Here is a 22,127-nt window from a genome sequence, read left to right on the forward strand (position 1 = left end):
GATTTTATAATTTACATCATTTTTATTTTACACGTTGCTAATTTTACATCATTTTTTATTTTACACGTTGCAAAATTTTACTGGCGTGTAATTTCCAACTGACACTGAATACTCCGTGATATCCCAGTCAGGAAAAATCGCCCGAAATCGGCCCGATTTTTGTCCGTACATCTGCTCGATCGGTCCGAAATCGTATAAGAAATCGGGCCGACTTTAGTAGAAAATCGCGCGAAAATGAAACACTTTTTCGGACGACGATAAGTTTTCTCAACCAGTTCGAGCAGATCAAATGTCAAAACAAGCGAACCGTTTTCCAACCGAATCTGAACGGTTTCCGAACCGTTTCTGGGCCGATTACCATTGTCTCTCCGAAATAAATGACTGAGTTCGGACCGAAACCAACTGGTTTTCGAACCGTTTCTGGGCCGATTGCCATAGCGTCCATCCGATAAAAAGGACCGATTTCGGACCGAAACCGAACGATTTTTCGAACCGTTTCTGGGTCGATTGCCACAGCATCCATCCGAAAAAAAGGGCCGATTTCGGACCGAAACCGAACGATTTTTCGAACCGATTCTGGGTCGATTGCCATAGCATCCATCCGAAAAAAAAAACCGATTTCGGACCGAAACCGAACGATTTTTCGAACCGTTTCTGGGTCGATTGCCATGGTTGCCATTCATTCAGGTTTTTCGGTTTTTAACAAAAAGCTACAAATTATTTTTTCATTTGTTTTTCTTTAATTTTTCACGTTTTTTCTTCTATTTTAGGCTTCGAATAATAGCTTATATTAAATATAATTGTATAATGATAAACTTTTTAAGGCCGAATCAATATTCATTGTATGAGTTTGGTTATGCAGTCTCAATACTACAATTCATCATATTTGCCTACAGTTGTTTACTTGATAAATTCAATAAACCTGTAATATCCACTTAATTTTTTTAGGCCTTGTTTTCCTTCTATTTTACCTCGTTTCAAATTTCTTCAAATTTCTTAAAATGTCTGACTTTGTCGTCTACTTTTGTAACTCCCCCCTGTATATGTTTCCTATTAATGTTCCCTTCCAAATTAGAATCAAAGCTAACAGATGAGTCGCCACAACTATTACGGCTCCTCCCTCTTCTAACATAGATTAATAAGTGATCCACTCGACAAAATGAAACTTTATAAGTAAAATGTCTTAATAAACAAACCTATTATTAAAAAAACTAGTTTCAATTTAACTGCCTAGTTAAGATAAGTGTCCGGAATGTTGTTGATCCTGCTGTGACGATGGTTGCTGTTGTTGTGGTTGTTGCGTGGGTGGCTTCACGGTCAGTTCAGCCCAACATCACTAAAAATACTGGCGCATTCAATGACCGACTGTGCCCACTGGTGAATAGTCCTCGTTGAAATCAGTTGTCAAAGATTAGCAGGACGTTCGTTATAGAAGTCCACCCGTGATTTGTAGCTATTGAAGGATGAAATGAAAAATTGTTAAAATAAAAATAAAAGTTGATTGCAAGTTTACAAACAAACAAACTTTCACCAAATCCTGCAGGCTTTTCTTAATCGTCGACAAATCCATCGGATACTTGATTACCTTTTTGTACGTAGGGAACAGTCTGATGTCCAATGGCAAAAGAAACGGCCATTAATGATCATGCACCTACGGATACAAAAGCAAAAGGATCTTCAAATCATTCAACAAAGGTTTATTGTTTATTGTTGCTTTTAAATCATCTGACATAGTTGTCTTAATGATAAAACTTATACTGTTGTATACTGTTTACCGGAATTCCATTTACCGTAAGTACCATTGACCGGAATACCATTTACCGGAGTGTACTATTTACCGGAATTCCATTTACCGGACTATACCATTTACCAGAAAACCATTTACCGGACTATACCATTTACCGGAAAACCATTTAACGGAACTACCATTTACCGGATTTTCTTTAATACAAATAAATTTGGGTCGTACCTCAATTCCCCGAAAATTTACGTCAGACTGAACCATTCCCCAGAATTTTTATCACTGGAATTTATAATTTCACAAAAAATGGAAAACTAGAATTCGAATAAAGAACTTCTTTCTAAAAAAAAAAAGTTTTTACAATATTATTATTTGCGGCAAGGTCGCAACCAACGAGGATGAAGGGGCTGAGGCGGCACAAAGCCACCGAGGCTTCCAAATCCGAGGTGACCGCCGACCCGTCGTCGGAAGCGGCGGCTCTAATACATGGTTCTAGGTCTGCGTGAAAGCTAGGGGTGATCCCTTAGCCCTGTCCAACAGCGTGGAGGACAATACGTCCTTGAAGTTCGAACGCGTAGCGTGAGGAGTCGTCTACCAAAACGATTTTTAAAAGCGACACTGGTAAGCATAAAATCAATTAAAGTACCCAAACCCTGCCTAAAAACCTAAAAACCATTTTGGGCAAAAGTTTACGGGTAAGCGGGATACAATAATAGATTTGTACTTAAAACTCTTAATCCGGTAAATGACATTCCGGTAAATAGTACATTCCGGTTAATGTCAGTCCGGTAAATGGTTCATTCCGGTAAAAAGCAGTCCAGTAAACGGTTCATTCCGGTTAATAGCAGTCCGGTAAATGGTTTTCCGGTAAATGGAATTCCGGTAAACAGTATGCAACCTTCAACAAACAATAGAATTGGGTAGCAGAAAATATATCTCCACTTTCCCACACGGTCTTGCACGGGGCAACTCCTTCATTTCTTCTTTGTCATCTTCTTATTGGCATGTTCCTTTGCCTCTTCGAACCGCTGTTGTTGCAGCAACAGAAAATTCCGGAACCATGCCTCGGATCGACTCCTGAAAGACCGATGATTAAAGTTTATTTTTCGAACTTAGCCGCTGGCTGCTAGTATCTTACTTAGATTTATCTACGCTACTCATAATTTCATTCAGGGTCCTGTTCTCCATTCTGCAGCTATTGTCGTTAGGTTGCTGGATTGACTATCAATGATCGACTGACTTTGATTTTTAATTAATTTAATAGAAAGGCTTGCTTGGTAGATTCGCCTCTGACTGACTTTGATGTTGCTGCTGCGGGGAGAACCGCTGCTGGAATTGATATTATACTAGCAGTACTAGTGCGGTGGTCAGTGACGGTAATGGTAGTTGGAAGCTTGCGAGTACGCTGGACACTACGATTCCATTCAGAATAGCATACTGATACGCTTATTGTTTGTGGCTGTGGCAAATTCATATTCCATTCCCCAGATGAAGTTGCAGGCTAGTTTTCTCGGAAGTTGTTGAAGCCAGTTCAATCCTTCTAGAGCTTATTTATTGGTGCTTCAAACCACTTAGGTGCGATAAAAATCCATGAACTCAAGGAAGCTCATTATATCTAGCATAACATAGACACGCCAAAAATATATTTTCCAAATATTGAGCTTACCGATCTCGTACAAGTAAAAAAAACCTAAAAGAAAAAAAACATAATTAATTTTACATAATAAAAGGTGCATCACAAATAGGTAAGAGTTATTGCGGCACATCTTATGAGAGGAAAATTAAGTATCGAAACGAAAAAGTACCCCCTCATACAAGTAAAGTTAGGAGGGAAGGAAAGAAAAGAGAGACAACATGTCAAAAACTTCTGAAACAACTCCTTGAAATCTACCAACTTGTCTTAAAATTACATGTGCAGCGCGTTCGAGATCTACTTCAGTGATTGACTGACTTCCAGCACTAGTTTCTCATTGTCATGCACAATCTTTCTGCCGGGCAAACGTAGCGAGAGCGACTGGTTCTTCCCGCGGGTGATTAGCTTCCGGAAGTGAAACTTGGTGTGCGATGGAAGCGTTTCGTTGTCGACAAATGTAACACAGCAGAACAGGAATGAATTGAAGCCCTCGTTCAGCTGCAGCCACTGAGAGGCTGAGATGGAGTTGACTAGGATTTTAAGACTGCCTTCGGGTATGGAGGAGGAAGCCGTTTTCCGATAGCAGCGAACTGTTGCTCTGGAAATCTGATTCTGAACCAGCATCACGTAGATTGAGAAAAATTTGAACGGGTTAACCTGGATGACCGTTTATTCGGTAGACATCTGATGCGATGAGGTTCTGTTTTCGTGATGGATGGAATTACTGTTCGTTACTTAAAGTAGTTTCTTGGTTCAAACCGTCTCTTCACAGCTATTTTTCCTGGCTACAGATGGGGACTAGGTTATCGTCGGTTTTTGAAGCTTTGTTCCAGAGCCTTCGTAGTTTCCATCTGACAGGGAGAATAATTTTATTAGAAACAGTGATCTGCTAAATTATTAATTCATTCAAAAACTTCCTGCAGTACTTCCAAGTATCTTTTGGCGGGTTTGGATTTCATTTTCAAACCATCCATCATTAGCAACCAAAGAACTTTCCGAAACTGCGTTGAGCCAAAATTATATGTAGAACACACAACTAAAACGTATCAAATCTTCCAGACATATGAAACTACTATTGTAGCAAATCGTTTTTGTTTGTTGGGCTTTTTGGAAGATTATGAGAACAATTTTGTGGGGACATCATCGGTATCTCGCACAGCATTTTTTGTTCATGAATAGCACCCAGATTGGGTGAGGGGATTATGGCACTTAGTAGTAGCGAATTTTAATGGAGCGATTAGAACGGACCGTTGGATTTGGGTTCCTCATCCGGAGCCAATGCGGCGGAATCCATTTCCTCAGCCATGTTCGGTTTCTTTTCCTTGGGTTGCTTCTGTTGAGCACCAGCACCTCCCCAGCCGTCTTGCTCTAGAACTCGAAGAAGCGTTAAGTTCTTGATGACTGCCTAGACCAGTGCCCAGAAGTATGGATCCAACACGAAAAAACAAACAAAGTCGGTCAGAGATTGACTCGATGATTCCGACGACCGGGAAAATCTTCCGACAGAACTGCTGGAGGTGTGTCATCTCAAGACCGAGGAAATCGAGTCGGATTTCGAGCTAGCAGCCGGAAAAATTTGATGAATTCAAGTTGTTATGGTAACTTATTGTAAATCCTGATTTCATTCAGTACAAACCTGGATGTTGCTACTGTTTCCTGCTGGATGGTATTCCGGAACAGTGGCGCAAGCCGGAAAACGGACCACTTGTTGAAAACGGGCTTATTTGGAATTCTGCCACACTTTCACACTTTGTTTTTGTTTTCCTTCGAACTAACAGGTCCAGCGAACAATGATAATATGCCCACATCATTTTAACACTAAACTTTCGGTGGTGTTTCTTAACGCTGCAACCGATTTGAAAATTTATCGGAAAATTTCAAAACAAACAACACATAAAAATTTAAGGCAACGCAATGCACAGCATTTACATTGCGATGTGTAAAATTCGATGTAAATTTATGTCAAAAAAGATGCTTCATAATTGTGCGTACTATTTGACAAAAATTTACATCATTTTTTTTAATGATGCTTTTTAATGATATAATATTATGTTAAATATGTCCTTTAATTTATGTCTGAGTGTTTATGTCTTCAAGCGTTTCTGTCTTTTTCTGGTGCGATTTTATGTCAAAAGTGATGATTCAATTATGTGCATCCAATTTTACATAAATTTACACCAAAAATTTAATAGTGTGTATTATCCAATCTTTAAAGATTATTCTCGATGATAAAGTAATTATGTTGGAATAAATTTATGAAAACATTATGGCCCATATTCTTTAGACTTTTTTCTTTAGGAATTTAACCCAGTTAATCCCTCCTCAAAAAATAAAACTTGATTATTAAGAATTCAATCAATCAAACATTTTTGAAATTTGATTGGATCCACAAGAATTAACATTTAAATCTTGAAAATGATAAATTTAATAAGCAAATAGTAAATAATTGTGACAACGGTACTCACCTTGCTTTCCATTTTGAAAAGAACACACCGAAAACTGATTAAAAATAATCCAAGTGAAGCCACCACCTCTGAGCGTGTTCAGAATCTGGATCCGGATACGATGTTCGGGATGACATTCCATCAAAGCTCGCACGGGACTTTCTCTTAGAAGCTTCGTTTGCATGGGACGATGTTTTCTACGGGAACAACAAGGGGTTAAAAATGATATAAATAAAAATTGATTATTTAGTATTCAATCAATCATACATTTTAGAAATTTGGATCTAGATTGGATCCAAAAGAATTAAAATTTAAATCTTGAAAAATATCAGTTTAATAAGCAAAAAGTAAATAATTGTGACAACGGTACTCACCTTGCTTTCCACTTTGAAAAGAACACACCGAAAACTGATTACAAGTAATCCAAATAAAGCCACCACCCCTGAGCGTGTCCGGGATCCGGATTCGGATCAGGATACGATGTCCGGGATGACATTCCCCCAGGGCCCGTACCGTGTGGACATTTCTTCGGAAGCTTTGTTTGCATGGGTCGATGTTTTCTGTGGGGACAAAAAAGGGCTAGAAAATGATGTAAATAAAACTTGATAATTTAGAATTCAATCAAACAAACATACCTTGCTTTTCATCAAATTATTGGTGGACAATATTATATGGCTTCTTCTGTTTATACCGCTCAAAGCATTTCTGAGCAGGAACAGCGGAAATGTCAGAAAAAGAACTGGGACAAACACACAATTCACATGTGCACTAATCACGCACAAAAAGCAAAACACGTACACACCCGGGCTGCTGCGATTGAAAACTGCTCGTGTTTCGTTTTGTTCATCGCAGCACTGCGAAAAATATCGTCTGTTTTCGAGCAATCGAGCAGACGGATGGAAATCGAGCCGAAAACCGATCGAATTCTAGCCGCTAGAATTCGAGTGCCGCCATGTCTGTTTTGCAATCGGCCCGATTGAGCGAACGTTCCTGACAGGGATATGATGCTTCTTTTTATTTACATCATATGTGATGTAATTTTACAGATTTTTTTGGTAGTGTGTAGGCTCGGTTCCACAGAAGAAACAAAATTTATATTGATTTTTCAGTGCAAAATATTCAATTTTCCCATAGAAACCTAAAAGTTCAAATTTACTCATGTCAACGTTACTTAAAAATTCTGCAAAAAAATCATGGGTGAAGCTTTTAAGGTCCCAGGGTTTTAGAAATTCAAAAATGACCCCAAATCGACTCAGTCTACTCTCACAGTCCAATTTGCCGTTCTTTTTGTAGATGAGGCATATTCTCCTCTCCTTCCACTTCACTTTAGTTCCATTTTCTCAACTTTTATTCAAATCTTTGAATAATCAAACAAACAGTACTGAGTACTTTTTTGTCATGCCAAGTTTGGCTAGTACAGTAAAGGGTGTCCACGATGAAATTGCCACACACAAAACTGATTCGCAAAATTCGAGTTTTCATCCGATTGTCATCAAATTTTCAGGGATTGAAAAATAACTATTAAACTTCATTGTACCATTTTACTCGTATTTTATTTACAGTCCATACGCAAATGCCCGCACCTTGGTCTTAACCCCGGCCATTAGATTCTACACAACTTGTGAATCAACCGTTTTTTGCATGTAAACCCATACTTTCTTCAGTTTCTCGACTGTCTTCACTATCTTAGGTCGTTTAAGAAGGTGCTGCTTCATAAGTACTTCTCGATGGAGCGGAGCTCCGGAGGGTTGAACATTTTCGGCACGAAGTGACCTTATTTTCCGCATACCCCACGTCCTTAGAGTAGTAGCATAAGGCCAAATCCGGCCGGAGGATTGTTGGGACGTCGTGGGCCTTCAGGAGGCACTCTTTCATGTACACCTGTCCGTTCATCGTGTCCTGGGGTACGAAAGGTGCAACATGCTCCGGAACACTGAAGTTATCCTTGGCCGTGAAAAACAGGTTGCCGTGGATCTGTTTGAAGTCGGCCTTCACATATGTTTCGTCGTCCATGATGCAGCATTCAACTTTCGTCAGCATGTTGAGATACAACTTTCGGCACGGGTTTTGGCGAACTTGTTCTGCCTCTCGTCGCAATCAGAGGGCTTTTGTACCTTGAACGTTTGAAGCCCAGCCTTAGTTTTGGCCTTCTGGACAAAACTTCGGCTTACGTGCAGCTTCTTAGCCACATCCCGAACGGAGGCGTTCGGGTTTCGGTTAAAGGCCCCAACTACGCGTTTGTGATTTTCGGTGTTGTACGGAATACTTTTTCCTTCACTTCTGGGCTTCCAATCCCATCGGTAATCGCTTAATCACACACGGCACTGTGGAATTCGCGATTCCCAACGTTTTAGCGACGGAACGATTCGAGAGATCCTTCTTCTCGTGATGAATGCGCAAGATTTTTTCACGCACGAGCTGTACTTTCGACTCCATTTCCGCTAGTTTTGATCACAGGACTTTAAAACTTGCAGAATGTAAACAATGCACTATGAACTAAATCCACTCAAATTTTCAATAAATTCTACCCAACGATTAAAAATGGCTGGTAAACGGTGGATAATGTGCAACACGAGACCCCATAGTGGTCATATCACCTCTTATTCACAACTCCTATCTCTACCTCCCCGCGGTGCCGGCTGGGGTGCGAGTAACCTAAGCGGAGATCGGGTACCCAACCCCGGTGGATGCTTTGGTCGCATGCAGACTGAGAAGGTGGCCGCACGCGTCTGTTCCCCAGGTCAGGGGCGGCGTGCAACAACAACCGAGCGTCTGTTCTCCAGGTCAGGGGCGGCTCAAACAGCGTCTGTCTTGCAGCAAGCGGCTGAATTTATGAAATGCGGCTCCCGCCAGCTAAGTCCAAGATGGCAGCCCCATCGCGGGATAGGGACTTTAGGCTAACAACCTACTGCTCCCGATTCATAACTTGTTACGGAATCCGAAAGAAATGACCGATCTGGAACTTTGGCGACGACTTTTAGCATGAAAACACGGACACGAATTGGAACTTGGAATGTTTTAACCCTTGCCCAACAAGGCAAACTGGAACAACTTGCTAGAGAGGCTAGCCGCCTCAAGCTTGAAATTCTGGGACTGAGCGAAGTCCGTTGGCCTAATACTGGAGAACACAAGACACAATCCGGGCAAGTCCTGCTTTACTCTGGCATACGAGGAGAACATGCTACTCGGGAACGAGGAGTTGGTTTCCTGTTAAGCCCGCAGGCCTACGCGGCCCTCATTAGATGGGATCCGATAAACGAAAGAATAATCGTAGCCAGATTTAGAACACGGGTTAGAAACCTTACAATGGTCCAGTGTTATGCGCCAACTGACGTTGCCGATTTGCAGGAGAAAGAGCAGTTTTACAGTCAACTGAACAGCGTGGTAGAGAGAATTCCGAAGGGTGACATTCAAATCCATTTGGGCGACTTCAACGCAAAGATTGGCTCCGACAATCAAGACCTTGAGCGCATCATGGGGCGCCATGGCCTAGGACAGATGAGTGAAAACGGAGAGCTGTTTGTAGAATTTTGTGGTAATAACAACATGGTGATCGGTGGATCGCTCTTCCCCCATCGACCAGCACATAAGGTCACTTGGGTATCCCGAGATGGCCGAACAGAAAATCAAATTGACCACATCTGCATCAGCCGAAAATGGAGAAGGAGCCTTCTTGATGTCCGCAACAAGCGAAGCGCAGACATTGCATCTGACCATCACCTCGTCCTTGGCGAGATACGACTGAGAGTTGCGCGTGTCCAACGGCGCGAGGAGAAAGTCGGGTGTCGATACGACGTCCGCCGGTTGGAGAATCCAGAGGTGAAAAGGGCATACGTTGAACAGCTAGAATCCCGAGCCTCGGAGCTGCCGACAGACGGAACAGTCGAAGAACAGTGGTGTGGAATCAAGAATGCCTTTATCACGACGAGCCATGGTACTCTCGGTAAAGTTTGTGGAAGAAGAAGTGAATGGATGTCGGATGAAACTTGGAGGATGGTCGATGATCGGAGAAAGGTGAAAGTCGGAATTGAGCAGGCATGTACCGGGTCAGACAAAGCAGCCGCCCGCTTACGATATGCGGAGCTGGAAAAGGCAGTTAAACGAGCTTGTAGACGAGACAAGAGAGCCTGGACAAACTCCCTAGCCGAAGAGGGGGAAAGAGCCGCCGCCAATGGAGATATCCGATTACTTTATGAAATTTCTCGCCGCCTCAGTGGTGCAAGGACTAATGCAAGAATGCCGCTGAAAGACCGAGCAGGTCAGTTATTGACCGATCGAACAGATCAGCTCAAACGATGGACTGAGCACTTCGAACAACTCTTCCGAGTCACGAATAGCGATGGCCAACAGAACCCGCAGCTTGAAGCGCCAACAGTAAGTCGCATAAATGGCGTCAACTCGGAAGCGCCCTCGCTGGCTGAAATAGAAGCGGCAATCAAAAACATGAAATCCAACAAAGCACCTGGGATCGATTGCATCCCTGCTGAAATGCTGAAAGCCGACCCTGCCTGGTGCAAATGTTGCACCGTCTTTTCGCTGACATCTGGGATACTGCAACATTCCCGGCCGACTGGATGCAGGGTATCCTCGTAAATGTCCCGAAGAAAGGAGACCTGACAGAGTGCGGTAACTGGCGAGGCATAACGTTGATCTGTACAACCCTCAAAGTACTCTGCAAAGTGATCCTGAACAGGATCCAGGAGAAAATCGACGCTACACTCCGACGGCAACAAGCTGGATTCCGATCCGGACGATCATGTGTGGACCACATCACAACGCTACGAATCATACTGGAACAAATCAACGAATTCCAGGACTCTCTTCTGCTGGTGTTCGTTGATTTCGAAAAAGCATTCGACCGACTTAATCATGAAAACATCTGGGCGGCTCTAAGGCGACGAGGGGTCCCAGAGAAACTAGTCCATCTCATCGAAGCACAATAGGAGGCATTTTCGTGCAAGGTCTTGCACGATGGTGTCTTGTCCGAACCAATCCCGGTAACTGCTGGAGTGAGACAAGGATGTATCTTATCACCGCTACTCTTCCTCATCGTAATGGATGAGATTCTGACTGGATCGATCGACTGTGCACCGAACCGAGGATTGCCGTGGAATCCTTTAACAATGGAGCAACTGAACGACCTTGACCTGGCTGACGATATTGTTTTGCTCGCCCAAACACAACCGGACATGCAGAGCAAACTCGACGACCTCACCGAAAGCTCCAAGGCAGCAGGTCTCAAAGTCAATGTCGGAAAGACCAAGTCGATGGAAATCAACACAGGAAATCCCTCCAGTTTCATGGTAGCTGGGCAACAAGTTGAGAAAGTGGAGTGCTTCCAGTATCTTGGTAGCCAGATAGCGCCTGATGGTGGTATCAGGAAAGACATCGAAACCCGGATCAGAAAGGTCCGATTTGCGTTTGCGAGTCTCCGAAACATCTGGCGGTCACGCCAGATCTCTCTACGAACAAAAATCCGAATCTTCAACGCAAATGTCAAATCCGTATTGCTGTACGGGTGCGAAACTTGGTGCACATATGCGGTGACGACGCGAAAACTGCAAGTATTTGTAAACCGCTGCCTGCGGAACATCATCCGCGCTTGGTGGCCTGGCAACTGGATCTCGAATGAGGAACTACATCGCCGGTGTCATCAAAGGGCGCTAGAAATCGAGATTCGGGAACGTAAGTGGAGATGGATTGGGCACACGCTGCGAAAAGATGAAAACGAGATTTGCAGAGAGGCGCTTGACTGGAATCCAGAAGGTCATCGAAGAAGAGGCAGGCCCAGAAACTCGTGGTGGCGAAGCCTAGCCGCTGAAATCCGAACTGTCGACGAGAATCTTGACTGGGACCAGGTGAAGACGCTGGCTCCGGATCGTCAACAGTGGAGGTCTTTTACCACGGCCCTATGCACCGGAGGATCGGCGCGGGATCATTAAGTAGTAAGTAAGGTGCAGAGGATGTGTACGGACTCCAACACTTGGTATGCGGTCAGTGATGGGTTCACCTGGATCATGACTGCCCTTCAGAAGAGCTGGAGTTGACTGCAGTCCGCGAACGGTGTAGGATGACTCCATTGCCGGGGAGCATCTGAGTAGGGTGCGATCGGTTGCTTGATCGAAGCTTCAAAGATAAGCCTTCGTCTTAGAACAAAAAGCCGGATCCCATCGACGGAGGGCTGTCGAGTAGTGTGCGTCCGACCTCACGGTTTGAAGCTACATAGCGTAGCGGATACCGTTGGTACGCCTCGTTCGTACGTAGGATCTCCAGCCTTCGGGGAGTATCCGAGTAGTGCGGTTCCCTTCATCGCAAAAAAAACGTTGGAAAAGGGTTACTCCACGATCGCGGAATACCCATGAGTAGAGTGGCGTTCGACGCCGAATAAGCCATTCGAGTCGGTATAGGATAGAGTCTTCATCGGGAATCATCCGAGTAGTTGCGTTAAATCCTGCGCGTGTACTGTGACAGGCGCAAGTCTAGGATAAGCTTTTCTCGATCGGCACACGACGGGCATAAAGGTGGTTAACCTAGTATTTTGCTGATAAGAGGTCGGGCTTCGAGTTTTAGAGGAGAGGTCAGGCCACGATTCTTCAGGAGGAGAGGTTTGTGTGGTCAACTTTTACGATAAGAGGTCGGGTCTCGAGTCGCAAGAGGAGAGATCAGGCCTTTAATCAACAAGAGGAGGGGTATAAGTGGTTACCTCGAGTCATTACGAGAAAAGGTCAGATCTCGAGCCGCAAGATGAAAGATCGGGCCTTGAGTCGTGCAAAGGAGAGATATGTGTACGTCATCCTCGAGTCGATACGTGGAGATGTCATTTCTCAAGTCGTTAGAGGAGAGTTCAGACGTCGAGTTGTAGAGGTTTTGTGAAAGTGGTCTGGTCTATGAGTATTACCTTAGAGCTCATTAGCGCGAATAGACCTCCCATCATTGAAGCATAGTGTGTTGAACAGTTCGAGGTGGGAACCAGGTCTGTGGCCCCAGGTGGAGTTTAGGGAGTATACGGAGTATATTAAGAGTCTTCGCATTGTACCCAAGGAGCCAGAGTTGCAAACCGGAGGGACGCAGTGGTTTGCTATGCATTGGAATACAATCCGTAAATCGTGATTTACCTCCTGTGGTTACCAACTAAAAAAAATAAAAAAAAGTTTAGCTATTTAGCATGTGAGATACTATGAGCAATTGAGTCAAATGCAGTTTAGGTACCGGTAACACAGCTCAAACTTGTTCTGAACTCTCCGACAGGGTAAAGGAAAACAAAAAGATTCGTTCTTACTGATCTACCAAACATGATCAAATGCTGTTCAACGGCAATCTGGATGAGGCTCGTAACAGAGCTTGACCAACGATGATTACGAAAAGCTTCTGACGAATTGGTAATTCCTCGATAACCTGAAAATTTAAAAAGCTTTCTGATAAATATAGCGTTTACGCCTGATTGTAAATTATATTCTAGAGAACAAGTTAAACTATCGTGGATAGGGTATACAACTTCGCTTCTTTTTAACGAATAGTCACCGTTGATTATCATTTTTATGATGGTTTAATGGCATTGCGGTGAGCTTTTTACTTCGAAAATTCTTGATAGAAGAATTGCAGATTGAAATTAAATGACGGATAGACAAAGCAGATGCTTAATAGAAGAAAATTGAAAGATGTTGAAAATGAGCCAAGAGCATATTTTTATGGAAAGCTTCAAAGGTGCGTTCTAGACCCTTTGTCCCGCATCAGTTGAATGGTTGAGAGAAGTAATAGCGAGAGGCGCAATTACGTTCACCCATACATCCAACCCGATGGATTGGCAAAGCACGTGCTTCCCAATCGGACAAAAAGTCTAGACCGCATGGCTCTGGTGAAGCTTTCCTATTGCTGAGCCAGTTCAAGCGATGTGTTATTGGTTTTTTCAGATTCCGTTTTTATCGGCAGCGCTACTTATTGTTTTCACGCAAGTACCGTAAACGTCCCTACTTTTGCCAACTATTTTATTTTTTGAACTGTATTTGAAATATTTACCCCTTATTTAACCCTCTCAAAGCCAAATGATTCTATTCTTTTTAACGAATAGTCACCGTTGATTATTATTTTTATGATGGTCCATAAAAATATGCTCTTGGATCATTTTCAACATCTTTCAATTTTCTTCTATTAAGCATCTGCTTTGTCTATCCGTCATTTAATTTCAATCTGTAATTCTTCTATCAAGAATTTTCGAAGTAAAAAGCTCACCGCAATGCCATTAAACCATCATAAAAATAAAACTTCGCTTCATGATCAATATTGAATAACGAAGTCAAAAAGACAGGGTTTTTGTATCTCCTTTCGGTTAAGCCGATTAGCGATGGCTTTTCACTGGATTTTTACTCAAAGAATTCTCAACGCTGAATGTTACAGCGCATAGTAACAATAAGCACTTTGCTCTTTATCCATACATATGTGTGTTTTTCATACTAAATAAGTCACCACCCTTCCATACAGCCTTAATGAGTTTATACTCTGAATCGTGAACCGATTGAGAACTACTCTTCTCAATAGCTTGAAGGTTACCCACCAAATAAATGGATCTATTTTATAGTGAATTACTTGGAAGCTTCTCAGTTTATCGTGGATATTCATTACCCGTTTTGAACACCTCTAACACTTGCTCGAAAGGGTTCAGAAATGATTTGTGTCTCCCCTCCCCTACATTTTCTAATTTGTTTTAGACCATCCAATTTTTCTTCGTTGTATGGACATTTCTTTTTTTTTAACTATACTTAAGGCTTCGTCCTTTGTAATGGGACCATTCAAATATTACGTAACGCTTTTAGGCGGGGGAGGGCGTATAGCAGTTTGTTACGGTTTTTGAATTTTTGATAGAAAATCTAATAAAAATGTGTTACGTAGGGGGGGGGGGTCGAAAATGACCGAAAATTGCGTTACTTAATATTTGAACGATCCCAAGGACGTTGATCAGTAGCCTCTAGCATTGAAACTGGTCGCTTTTTCAGCCATACCTTTACTTTACACTGCGTCATTCCAGCAATCCGAATGGAACTTCCGTTGACCTAATCTAAGGCACCCACACCTAATATTAATTTAATACCTCCTTTTTTCGCTTCACAGCGCGTTTACCGAGCTCTGTACGACTACGAGGCCCAGGACAGCGACGAGGTTGGCTTTGCCGAGGGCGATCTGATCATCGAGGTCAACTCGATCGATTCCGGCTGGATGACCGGTCGCGTTGAACGGACCGGACTCACCGGAATGCTGCCGGCAAACTACGTTGAACAGGTCAAGATATAAGGCGCCTTTTATCGCCAGCCACTTCGTGTTTGTTGAAAGTTACGTTAGGGGTTAGCAACGCCCTAAAGGTGAAGTGTGTATCTGAACTTCGCAAGGTAAGTGCGCAGAGAAAACTTTATAGAATCGCCCCGCGATTCGGGCAACATTATTACCATTATTAGTTTTCAAATGTACTGTATAAAGGATGAAAGAAAAAAGAATAATTTAAAAATCTTACTATAGACACAACTACTTTACGAGTACATTCAATTAGGGTGAATTTCGCGAGCAGGAGTGAGTATGTTTTTAATTTTATTTTCTTGTTATTATTTTGATATACGCGTTATTGCTTCTATGCCCTTCTAAATAAGAGTCATTCAGCCAAAAAGGTGCTGATTATGAGAAGAATAGAAAATGAATTCATAGGACAAACATATTAACGTTGGATTATTTTTAAAACAAAATAATAATCTTACATCAATTGATTTGGTAGCATTTTCGCAGCTGTAATTTGTAAAACAAGTATACACCTTTTTCTAATGTAATTTACAATATTATACACAGATAGGATCCACGTTAGGTGTTGATAAAACAATTTAATAAACTCGTGTACGCACGCGTAACTCATAGATGAGACTAAAGTAGCAACTGTGCCTTTGTTCTATCCTAAATGTTATTACCGTTTTTCGAAAAAGCCCCTTTTTGGATGCAATTTTTACATCAGTAGCTCTAAGAAACCGTTTTTCCTAAACAAAAAAGTTGTAATGGGTACCCCAAAATTGCTAGACAAAAAACAAAACAAAAACCTCGAGCTTCCGTTGGTTCTATACAGGTTCTGTGATAGAAGTGTGTGTATTCGGATGTTTGTTAAATATTTGTTTCAATGATCGGCGCATCTTCAACCGTTTTACACCCCCTCCTAAACACAACGCGATGCACCTGATGGTGATGATGTTTTGAATACCCGAGTCCTTATATCAATACTATAACGCTCAACAAGTCAGCAATAAGTGTCAGCGAACACTTTGTGTACGTAGTTATAAAAAAAACACTTCAATGTCAGTGTTAACACAATATGAACCCGTAATCGGCAAACGCGAATAACACCTACAAACCTACCCTAGCAAGTGCTTCAGTAAGGTAGGCACACCCGGAAAGCATGTACTAAATAGTAAGAAGTGTAGTCTTCAACAGCAGCTAGCTAGCATACATGTAACCTCTCCCCATTTCCCCCCAAACATCCCTTTTTTCAAAGTGCTACTGTTAAATAAATGCAAAATAATGAAATGCAACAAAATGTTCTATAACACTAGGTCATATATTATAGTGGATACCATCAAAGAGATCAGCGAAAATGAAAAATTGTAAAAAAAAGTTCGTGCAATTGGTAATTTATGGGAATAATAGAGAAAGCCGTCTTAAGGTTCACTTTAGTAATCATCTGCTGTTCCAATTTTTTAGCCGCTATTGATCATCATCTGCTGTTATGTTGTTCCTTAATCTTTCCTGTTATACTCATTTGATGGTATATATACTCGGTGTATAACTCGCCCCTGCATTTTGAGCAAAATTTTGTGGAAAAAGTATGAAATGTGAAATTAAAAGTGAAATGTGAAATTGAAAGTCCGTTGTATAGCATGCATCCTCATTTTGGCTCAAAAATTTTGGAAAAAACTTGTTAAATACGGTACTTAACTTACTTAATCATCCTGCACCGAAATAGAAGATCTCCACTGGTGGTAATCTGGAGCCAGTGTCTTCTCTTGCTGGTAGCCAACGATCTCGTCAACTGTGCGACTTTTAGCGGCTAGACTACGACGCCACGAGCTTCTGCCTTTTCTCCGTTCCAGTCATGCGCTTTCTGCAAATCTCCTTTTCATTTCTTCGCAGCGTGTGCCCAATCCATCTCCACTTTCGTTGGATTCTAGCGCCTTTTGATGACAACGACGATGTAGTTCCACGTTTGAGACCCAGTTGCTTGATGATATTGGTTATTGAATCACTGTCCCATAGAAAAAAAAGTCATGGATTATGTCAAATGTTAAAAATTATAGAACCAGGCTCCAAGGTGTTCGAAATTCTAGTCCCGCACATTTCTAACGATCAACATGGATTTTTTACTGGCCGATCGATTGACATCTTTCGTAGTTTACTTCCGAATGCGTAAAATCGAATGAAAAGGTAAACCAAATGTATACAGTATACACCGATTTGAAAGCAGGGTTTGATCGCGTTAGCAATGTTCTCTATTCTTAGATAAGCTCAAACATCTCGATTTTTAATATTAGTTGATCATCCTTTTTACGGATTGCATTCTGAGGCACGCCGACCGACCGAGTCCCCCAGTATGCTACTCTGGGTCTATGGGTGCAATTGGACAACTCACGATACTAAGTACCTCTACGCCATAAAGTCCACCTGGCACCTCTGGTCATAATTTCCACCCGGACCTGCATCGAAGGCTGTACCCTAGACTGCCCCAAATTTGTATGGGAAATTCAAAACCTGTGAAATGTTATACGCTGCAGGCTAAAATTGATCCTAGGCCTAGTACTAGATCTCATGCCAAATTTGGGCCAGATCGGATCACGGGAAGGGGTCGCTCAACGAGCCTGAAGTTTGTATGGGATTTTGAGACATTTTGTTCGGGAGAAACATGAAAAACCAGTTTTTCATCAATAACTTTGGTTCCCGTCGGCCGATTTCTTTCAAAACGGGTTTTCTTAAAGCCTAAATTATGAAAAACATTTCATCCGAAGACTGCATATCGATAAGAGTTAAGACAAAAAAGTTATTAGGCTTCCAAAATGGGCTAACTTTTTAAGGATGGTATTCATCACTGTAAATGAGTCGGGGCGGTCGAACTTATTGACGCCTCATTAGCAGTGATGAATACCACCGTTAAAAAAGTTAGCCCATTTTGGAAGTCCAATAACTTTTTTGTCTTAACTCTTATCGATATGCAGTCTTCGGATGAAATGTTATTCATAATTTAGGCTTTAAGAAAACCCGTTTTCAAAAGAAATCGGCCGACGGGAACCAAAGTTATTGATGAAAAACTGGTTTTTCATGTTTCTCCCGAACAAAATGTCTCAAAATCCCATACAAACTTCAGGCTCGTTGAGCGACCCCTTCCCGTGATCCGATCTGGCCCAAATTTGGCATGAGATCTTGTACTAGGCCTAGGATCAATTTTAGCCTGCAGCGCATAACTTTTTCAAAAGTCGGGTCATTTGGGGCACTCTACTGTACCCGACATGGGAGATCAAGTCCGCGCTTAAGCGCTCATCGGCTAACTCAATTTACAGCTAAAACTCAAGCCTCTTGTTACGATTCAAGACTATGGACCTCTCCTCTGACGACTCGAGGTCCGGCCTTTACTCGTAGCTTGGTTTGCACGACTACCTTGTGTTCCGCCTCTGTTCGAGACCACTGTTTGGCTCGAGGACCTCTCCTTTTTGCCCGTCCGTGTGCCGAATCGAGAGCAGCTTATCTTGGACACGCGTCTGTCACAGCACACGTCCGGGGCTTTTCGAAACTACTCGGATGATTCCCAGCGAAGACGTCATCCTACACCGACTCGAGTGACTCACCCGCCGACGACGTGAAGACACCCTACCCGAGAGTATTTCGCAGCGTAAATACTCTTCTCCCTACGAGTTCGACTGCGAAGAAGGTAAAGTCTTATCCCCGCAGCTTCCGCCGTGAGGAACGCGTTCTACTCAGATACTCCGCGACGGTGTAGGTATCCTACACAACCTAACAGCTCGTTATACGCAGAAGGTAGAGTCTTATCTTGGTATGCTTTACTGCTAGGATCGGACGCACACTACTCAGATGCTCCCCGACGAAGGAGTGACCCTACACCGGTCGCGGCCTGGTGTTGGTTCCAACTCCTCCGCAGGGCAGTCATGATCTGGGTGAACCCATTGCTGACCACGCGCCAAGTATTGGCGTCCTCACATATCCTCCGCACGATGTTGTCGGCTGTCGTGCACGGTCCGCAGGCGGCAAGCATGTTAGCACATACCCCTTCGAACCTCGGACAGTTGAACACTACGTGCTCTGGTGTCTCTACTGTGTCACCGCAGGTTGGGCAAATTGGCGAGGCGTGTCCAAACCGATGGTGGAACTGCATGAAGCATCCGTGACCAGTCAAGATCTGTGTCATGCAGAAATCACCCTCTCCATGTCTTCGGTCTATCCCGGATCCGACGTTAGGAATCAAGCGATAGGCTCACTGGCCACGTCCCGAGCTGTCCCACTGGTGCTGCCAGTTGGACATCGAGGCCTCTCTGGCATGTTTCCGCACATCGGGCATGTGCCTGTGCTCGTAGCAGAAGATATCTTCCTCTAGCAAGACAGAGATGGGCATGACCCTCGCTACAACATCAGCAGCTACCGAGGACACCGTCCGGTATGCGTTGATTACTCGCAGGCTCATCAGTCGCTGCTCACTGCAGAGCTTTTGCAGGTTACACTGCCTGCTCAAGGCTGCTTTCCAGGATGCCGCTCCGTGCCGCAAAATGGACGAGGTCACACTCTCCAGGACCCTCCTTCTGCTGCAGCGGATCGCCGAGTTATTCGACATGGAGAGGGCTGCTGTCGCCATTGCCGCTCTTTTACAGACGTAATCAACGTGGGCCGTGAAGCTCAGCCGGTCGTCGATCATCACCTCCAGGTACTTGATCGCTTGGATTCGATTGCGCACGGTCCAGCTGCAATCGTCCCTTATTGTGCTGAAATCAGGTTGGTGATCAGCACCATCTCGGTCTTGTGGTGAGCCAGACGCAAGCGCTTGGAGCACATCCAACTTTCCACCTTCTCAATCGCTACTGTGGCGAGAAGCTGGACCTCTCCGATTAATGGGCCCGATGCCAGGAGAACCACATCGTCGGCGAATCTCACAAGTCTCACTCCCGTGGGGATACGCAGTCTCAGCAGTTCGTCGTAGACAATGTTCCACAATACCGGGCCAAGTATCGATCCTTGTGGAACCCCTGCCGAGACACTCACTGTTTCCATTCCCTCGCTGATCATATACTGTAGTTGGCGGTTACGGAAGTGATACTCCATCATCCTACAGATACAGGTATATGCCGGAATCCTCATATGAATGAGCGACGACGCAATCGCTGTCCAACTGACGCTGTTGGAGGCGTTCTTCACGTCAATTGTGACCACTGCGCAAAACCGGTCTCCTCTCCTCTTCTTAAGTCTGGCTTTGTCTGCTCCTTCGATGACACGTTGAATGGCATCCTCCGTACTGCGGCCTTTCCGAAAACCGAACTGTTTATCGGATAGGCCGTTCGCACTTTCGGTGTAGAGCTGGATGCTGCTCTGCACCACCTTCTCTAACACCATATCGGGCGATATGCTGATGGGTCTCCTGGTGGCTTGCTCGGTTTTGGCAGAAGCACCAATCGCTGCCACTTCCACACGTTTGGGAAGACCCTATCATCCACGTACTGTTGCAGTGATGACCGGAACATTTCAAGATGTTCCATGAGAGTGGCCTACACTGCTAAATTAGAGATGCCATTCACAGCCACATCTGGGTGAGGCTAACACAGGGACACAGAAACTCAAATCTTACCTCAGCAATAGACGAGTTACGCTTAAGCTTGGCTCCCAGGAGTTTGAACCTTTCAGTAACCTCTCTCTAACTTTCTTGCCAAAACAATGTTTCTGAAAGTTGGACGAAAATCTGTCAAGGTTTGAATGAATGTATGTATATACGAAAACCACACTTAAAATTGTGCCTCGGCCTAATATTTGATTTTCAAAGTTTTCGTCATTTCATCGTTTTAACGTTTCGCAAATCAAATTTCAATTAAAACTGAATTTTGGATCATACTTTCCATTCAGTATTCTAATTCAAATAACATATTTTAGATAGCAATGAAAAAGTTTCAATATATTTAAAAATCATATTTGCTAATAAATTTGTTTTATTTTGTTTCCAAAACTATCATTCATTGGTATAATTTTCGATTTAGAGCCTAACATTCTGATTTACATAAAATTTCGATTAAATTCCTATCTCGTCACCACCTGAAAAGGTACCGACAATTCTCACCTAAAATCGTCAACTGAGTGCGATGATTCTCACCCACGGTGACTACGAGAATAGGGTAAGATCTCATAAAGTTCATCCGAAGTGACGTTCGTCACCTAAACCGACTACTGGAATAGAGTGACTTGGGTGACTAGACTATCATCACGTCACGCGCGGCGCAGAATAAGGGCCTTTGAATTATCAGTATGAACAAAAATTGTAACAATGGGCACCCGTGCTTCATCCCTTTTCTTCTGTTGGCTTTTTCTGACCATTGATTCTGGCAAAGTATCCTAGTTTTTTCATCCTTAATGCAAGTAACGACTCTCTGAACTAAGCGCCTAAGAGACATCCTATTGAATGTTCAATATGGTTTCTGATGTTCCACGAGGACCTAAGACCGCTTAAATTTTGACCCATACAGAAAAAATGAACAATAAAAATCGAATCCTTCAAATAATCGAGTAAGGCAGTCAGCCCAACTGATGGAGACCTACACTCAGGCAAATTCTTATTATAATTTTCATAAGATGCATCTTATGAACCGCTTTTTAGAGTGTAAAATAATGTTTCATAAGAGTCTTATGAAATTCTTTCAATTTTCATACAATGTTCTTATGAAAAATAGAAGAAACGACATTGTGAAAAAATAATGAACACTTTCATTCATTGCATCAGTTTTTTTCATCATCTAAAAGTACGAAGCAATCGCCAGTTCATAGTTATTATAGTTTTCCTTCAATGTTAAATGTTATTGTAATCTCCGGAATGGTAAGTTCGAATTGATATTTTTGGTGTGAACGTTTAATATATTGTTTGTTTACTTTTCAGCAAGCAGATCGGCAAAAAACGCAAGGTCGAAGATTAAGTTGATGGAGCCGTCTGTTGATGCGCTGCTGATAATGACCATGAATGATTTAATTTAAAACAAATTTGGCAAACAATAAAGTGAATATTTTCAGCATGAAATATCTAGAATTATTCTTA

General features: G+C 42.9%; 1 protein-coding gene and 2 long non-coding RNA genes across 7 annotated transcripts in view; 1 reads left to right on the forward strand and 2 right to left on the reverse strand.

Moving 5' to 3' along the window:
• LOC129750795 (LIM and SH3 domain protein Lasp) overlaps nucleotides 1–16,450 on the forward strand; it is a 254,186-nt gene extending 237,736 nt beyond the window's left edge. For all 5 annotated transcript variants that reach the window (XM_055745872.1, XM_055745868.1, XM_055745869.1 and 2 more), the window contains one exon: nucleotides 14,924–16,450. In XM_055745872.1, the coding sequence (XP_055601847.1) occupies nucleotides 14,924–15,103 (180 nt within the window). In that variant the 3' untranslated portion in view covers nucleotides 15,104–16,450. The remainder of the gene's footprint in view (nucleotides 1–14,923) is intronic.
• LOC129750796 (uncharacterized) lies at nucleotides 744–3,560 on the reverse strand. Its single transcript, XR_008738491.1, has 3 exons — nucleotides 2,880–3,560; nucleotides 1,586–2,818; nucleotides 744–1,453 (listed from the first exon to the last, which is right to left on the reverse strand). It is a non-coding gene; the product is annotated as an uncharacterized LOC129750796 (long non-coding RNA).
• LOC129750797 (uncharacterized) lies at nucleotides 5,698–6,803 on the reverse strand. The gene is made up of 3 exons (XR_008738492.1): nucleotides 6,454–6,803; nucleotides 6,193–6,397; nucleotides 5,698–6,015 (listed from the first exon to the last, which is right to left on the reverse strand). It is a non-coding gene; the product is annotated as an uncharacterized LOC129750797 (long non-coding RNA).
• Nucleotides 16,451–22,127: the final 5,677 nt, after the last annotated feature.

The sequence above is a fragment of the Uranotaenia lowii genome, chromosome 3, assembly GCF_029784155.1.
Source record: "Uranotaenia lowii strain MFRU-FL chromosome 3, ASM2978415v1, whole genome shotgun sequence".
NCBI classification, from domain to species: domain Eukaryota; kingdom Metazoa; phylum Arthropoda; class Insecta; order Diptera; family Culicidae; genus Uranotaenia; species Uranotaenia lowii.